At 39.9% G+C, this 5,475-nt stretch overlaps 1 protein-coding gene across 1 annotated transcript in view; it reads left to right on the top strand.

Moving 5' to 3' along the window:
• Positions 1-4,705: 4,705 nt before the first annotated feature.
• The window catches only part of LOC109084719 (zinc finger protein 703), a 3,764-nt gene continuing 2,994 nt past the window's right edge, over positions 4,706-5,475 (top strand). Inside the window, exon 1 of the mRNA XM_042723833.1 lies at positions 4,706-5,416. Within this exon, the coding sequence (XP_042579767.1) occupies positions 5,159-5,416 (258 nt within the window). The 5' untranslated portion in view covers positions 4,706-5,158. The remainder of the gene's footprint in view (positions 5,417-5,475) is intronic.

Below are 5,475 nucleotides of genomic sequence, written 5' to 3'. Positions count from 1 at the left end.
GGAACTCTAAAAAGTGAATCAGACTTGCCTGAGGAATAGAGAGATTTCATTTGCCCCATGCATTACTAAAATGGAACGTGTCATGAGCCTCGTGAATGGTGTGACTGTTGCTCCACGCTAGCGTTTTCTGGGCCAGCAACAGATAAAAAACACCTTTTGATGTCTGCTTAGATTTCACACAACAATATAGAGCAATCTGATTTGTGGCTCTGCTGTGTGTAGCCGGGTAGTTCTCCCACCCTTCCTGATAACTTCACCATGTGGAGGACAATGGGACCTTTTGTTTGAGCGAGAAGGGTGCATTTAAGTTCACTGTGTGTGTGTGCTTGTGTGTTTTGGTACACATGACATGTTTGAAAGCTAAATAAAGATCTGTCATTAACTGTAGGGCATGTACATAATCACTCAGAGATAATCAGTGAGACAGGAAGATGAGTAGATCTGCCAAGCCCTTGAACACAGAGGCGACAAGAGAGACAAGCTATTAAGCCTGTGAAAGCACTAAACATCATCGATATCATGAAAATAATGGAAATAAGCTTTTACTGGGTATATAACTATTACTCAAGTCTAGTTCATCCATCTTACTGTACAATATTCCATTCTGTCACATGTGGTTTCACACAAATATTTATCCTGTCATCACACCATCACTCACGTCTTTGGATCAGAGAGACTCAAGATGTTCAAGTCTGATTATACCAAAACACAGAGATGAGTCATTAAATCAACCTGAGAAGCTCCTATTCTTTGAGGATTCTGGGAAGAGCCTTTTGTGCCATTTGTTCCCCCTGCGTGTATGTTGTGTGTGCTATTCACACCAAACTAAATAAATCTTAATTCTTTTTGGCTCCGTTTCGTGATACGTTCCTCGTTTGATAAGCTCTCTCTATCATCTCTTCCACACGCACAAACATTACTCTTTGAAATACTCCACCAAGTTTCACAGTGGAACAGTGCACTTTTAAATATCCGATCCTAAAAATTTCACAATCACTCCAAAGGATTGTGAGGTTCGTGAAAGCAATGAGAGAAAGACAGTGCTACATTTTACAGTTCTCCAGGGTTGGTCTCACATGTCAGCTACACTCCATAAAGCTGTCCTGTCCCTCTTTTTTCACAGGATTATTATTTCTGGAAAACAGACCAGTCATGAGCAGCAGACTCCCTGCCTCTGGGCTCCCTTTTCATACCGCTCACCTCATAAATCAGTCACAGGTAATTAAATGCAAGTGATTTGCATCTTTTTTGTTTGGTTGGTTTTGCCGTCTCTCAGTCTGTACCAAAGAGTGACAAACTGTTCCGTGCCAGTCAAGTATAAAAAAATAACTTGAGAACTGCAAACACCAGTTTTGTTTTAGCAGACAAAACAGGGTATTTTAGTATTAATTAAATGATTATTTTTTATTTTTTTTTTACTTTAATCTTTCCTTCTTCCAATGTTCATCTCCATGTTACATATCCTTTGCTGTTTCACATTAACATGAATGATGGCTTGCTATAAAATTCCGGTAGGTTTTCAGTAATCTGTTCTGAGTGACCTCTCACAAGAAACAGTGAGGGATGTGAGTGGGCTATGGTCAAGCAGGATGTCTAGCCTCTGCTTTTAGCCCTTTGTTTAGTCAAAATTATGGTAAAGCCCGGTGCTTTGATACAGTCATGCACAGGCGAACGCCTTCAGGCTTAACAGGGATTGGTCAGACAGGCCTCTTAAAGGGGAGGCCTGCCCCTTAAAATCCACAACAGGAAATGACCATCCATCATTTATACGTCAAAACAGCTGTTAGCAGCCCACTTCAAGGCCAGACTTGAAAGGAGCTGTTCCCCGTTGTTCCAGCCCGCCCTCTGTTCTTTCTCTCACTCTCTTTCTCTTTTTCTTATTTTCCCTTCCTCCTCCTCTAGGGTGCCTTTAAACTCCCTCCATTCCACCCACACCTTTGCCCCCTGCCAAACTCACTTATCCTGAAAATGTTTTTGTAAGGCAATCCATCTTAATTCTAAACCATTGGAATTCTAAGATTTGAGGTTTTAGGGTTTTTTCGCATTTTCAAGAAGGCAGCGATCCTTCATTTTCTTTGCAGTCCTAAGAATACAACAATGGTTACACCCTGTGATTCTGGGTTTCTGACTAGTAACATCATTTCTAGACACACGGAAACATTCCAGACATCTCAACCAAACTTTACAGAGTGGCAACAGGGATGAATCGACTGTAAGAGCAGAAAAAAAAAAAACGTCTACCTGCATTAATATGCTCTTTGACAGGTTAGACCACACCTGTCATAACCTGAAGTGTCTGTTTGTGTGGGGCAAAGACAACTGATCTGTTCAAAGGAAGCGATCGCATCATATCACTTAACCCTGAGTGCATCTGAATTTGAATGTTCCTGTAGTTTTTCAGATTTGCAAGTGATGGATGACACTAATAATGACAAAGCAAACAGCAAGGCTGTTGACAGAAGGAGAGGTGACTTCATCCATCGCTGCTATCTCTCAACACACATGAGCACGCACACACACACACACGTGCAGAACGTTAAATGGCTTTAGACGCCACGGGTAAAGAGATCCTTGTTTAACAACGGCAGATGCGCCTTTACGTTGACTCAACAATGTGTAGTTCCTGAATAAATAAGACAATGTGGGTTTAAAACCTAACAAACACTATATTTTGAGATGGATCTTTGTGTTGTGAGACAGAGTGGCAGTTTAATTAACTTAACAGCTTAGATTAGCAAGACAGAAATAACTGCTATGTATGATTGAGAGTGGTTTAATACTTTGCCACTCCACTCAACTTTGATCGTCTGTAGGTACTTGTGAAAGTGTGGGAGGCTGTTTGTGTGTGTGTTGTATGTGGGATCTAAAATGACAGGTTGCTGACAAACTTAAAACTCTTTCTGCCTCTGAAATGCAGTGTCCCGAGGCTTTCATTCCTCCCTGCACACCATTATTAAATGAATATTCACCTCTGCCACCCAGATACGCGAGACAAAGCCCTGCAAACACATGTTTGCCTGTGGCTCCTCCTCTCCCTAGGTCAACAGTTCATGCATTCTGTCTTTTTGTCATTTTTATTACACTAAGGCAGGCAACATCACCTTTCAAGAAGCTTCCCAGGTGCTCTTTGTTTTTAACCCAGAGAACAGCTCCAGATATCAGGCCTTTCTCATCTCTCTGACTCACCTGACAGGTACTGCCATTGAGAGAAACATAAATATTCTCTCCCGTCCATATGTTTACAGCACTGTGCAAATGGGGGCAACTTTTATCCTGTCAGTTTGAAATATGGCTCATCCTAAGGACAATGCATTAGTAATACATCACAGCTAAAGCAAATTAAATAAATTCACACACACACATTTGTGAAAGCTATCATATCATATTTGATTGAATACAAAAGTCACAAAAAATTTTGCCTATACATGCAAGATTGCTTTGCAAAAACGCTTGCCAAAATAATGTAATACAACTCGGTCCAATGTCTGAGGTTTAATAATACTGGGTATAAGCACTTACGAACAATCAAAGCCATTAAATATACTGAACTTCAAAGTTACTTAGACACGAATTAGCACAGTCTCCCTGTAATAGCCTCTGTCAGGCTTCATTTTTCAATGATTAAGCCAATTCATTGCATAATTAAGTTAGCTAAATTACTTCAATGGCAAAGTAACATGGGATAATGTAATAAAGTTATTAACATTCCAGAACTGGAGGCGCACACATCGGCATGTGCTGTTATTATGTATGAATGTATTGCTCAATATCATTTGACTTGTTTGACCTAAAAAAAGAAACTGCTACCACATTCTCAGCTTTTCCTTTTAACACAATGCTGTATTATTACAGTTAAGCTTGTACGGTAAAACTATAGCATTGGCAGCATTAAATTAGAATTTTGTGTTTAACTGTGAAATACTCTTTAGACTATATTATTAATATAACGTTTGGACCTTATGCAAAGACAAATTATAGTAGTATGAATGTCATTTATAACGACATGTATGAATACATCGGAATTAGTTTACTTATTAATAGCAATGTTTGAAAAACTGTCAACTTAGTGTTGAATCTATAATATCTTTGTTCACAAGGTGTTTCAATATTTATTCTTTAAAACTAACTATGCTTTACTCATATTTAAAATGACTAGTAATCCAATAGTTACTATTCCAGTACTTACTAATGTAAATTTGTGCTTATTAGTAGCATATATATTATATAGGCTAAATAAATATTTATAAATGAGCCAACATCACCATAGATCCACAGAATTCAGTGGCAAAAATGGCCACTTTTACATTAACACAGGACAGAATAAGAAATTTACTTGAAGTGACTAGTGGCAAGGAATTAATTACTAGTGTAAAGTCTACTCTAATCAAAGTTACTTTTGTAATAAATAGTAAATACAAAACAAGCTACTTTTAATTCAAGGCATACTGAATTACTGGTGACTAAAAAATTTACTATACAAATAACCACGATTAACAAAACTAGATAAGTAATGAAATAAATGGTAAAACGGCATGTCAGAGTCTTTGCATGTTTTGACACACAACGAGCGAGCGCTTGGCCAGCGGGTCCGGAGCGGGGAGGACAGTCTCCGCCTCTGTTGTGCCTACCCACTTATTACTAATGCAGATGCAGGCGATTGGACGGCGGCGGAGCGCTTTGAAGTTCTCCCTCAGATCTTCATGAGCAGAGTGTATATGCGTACGGAGGCTGTAGAGCACACACCGGAGCGAGCACGGACCAACGGAATGCCTTTATCTGACACCATATTTCCCAGTAGTTCTATTGCGTAGTTTCTTTATTTTTATTTTACGACAAGTATACAAGACTTCTCTTATTTCTCTTACAAGTCGTCGTTTGCGCGTAAAGGACTCGCTGTCGTTTTGGGGTTCAAAGCAACACTGATTCGGTGACGGAACGATGTGGAAACGGAGTGTACGTTCTTCTTAGACACTATAACAGCTCTCTTTCTCTGGACTACGCACAGAGCTGATTTTTCAACGGGATATTTAACTCTCAATAGAAGAGGATATAAAGTCGTTTGGCTCTTTTTTGAAAACACTGGATATCTCTAAATGAAAACTGAAGGACACCCGCCCCGTCGCTGCCCTCGACAGGTCTCTGTTCCGCCCCGATCCAGATGAGCGAACTGCCTCCTGGAATTGCAGTCAGTTCACGGAACCAGCAGACCCTTAAAAGTCGTTTTATTAACAACGATAGTTCGCCAACCTGTTTAAGACCCCAAACCGACTCGATTGCCTCGCTGCCGTACCGTGATCCCGCGCGTCAGGAGAAAAGGTTGCCTATACGGATTCTCAAAATGTTGACCGCTCACACAAGTCACATACTTCACCCAGATTATCTCCAGCCGCTCAACTCCGCGCCAGTGAGCATCGAGGTACGAGTTACTACTTTCTAATGCATCTAATGTTTCTTACTTAATTTTAATAAAAAATA

The sequence above is a fragment of the Cyprinus carpio genome, chromosome B5, assembly GCF_018340385.1.
Source record: "Cyprinus carpio isolate SPL01 chromosome B5, ASM1834038v1, whole genome shotgun sequence".
Classification (NCBI taxonomy): domain Eukaryota; kingdom Metazoa; phylum Chordata; class Actinopteri; order Cypriniformes; family Cyprinidae; genus Cyprinus; species Cyprinus carpio.
The sequence above is the reverse complement of the archived record's forward strand: the minus strand, read 5'-3'. Positions and strand labels throughout refer to the sequence as shown.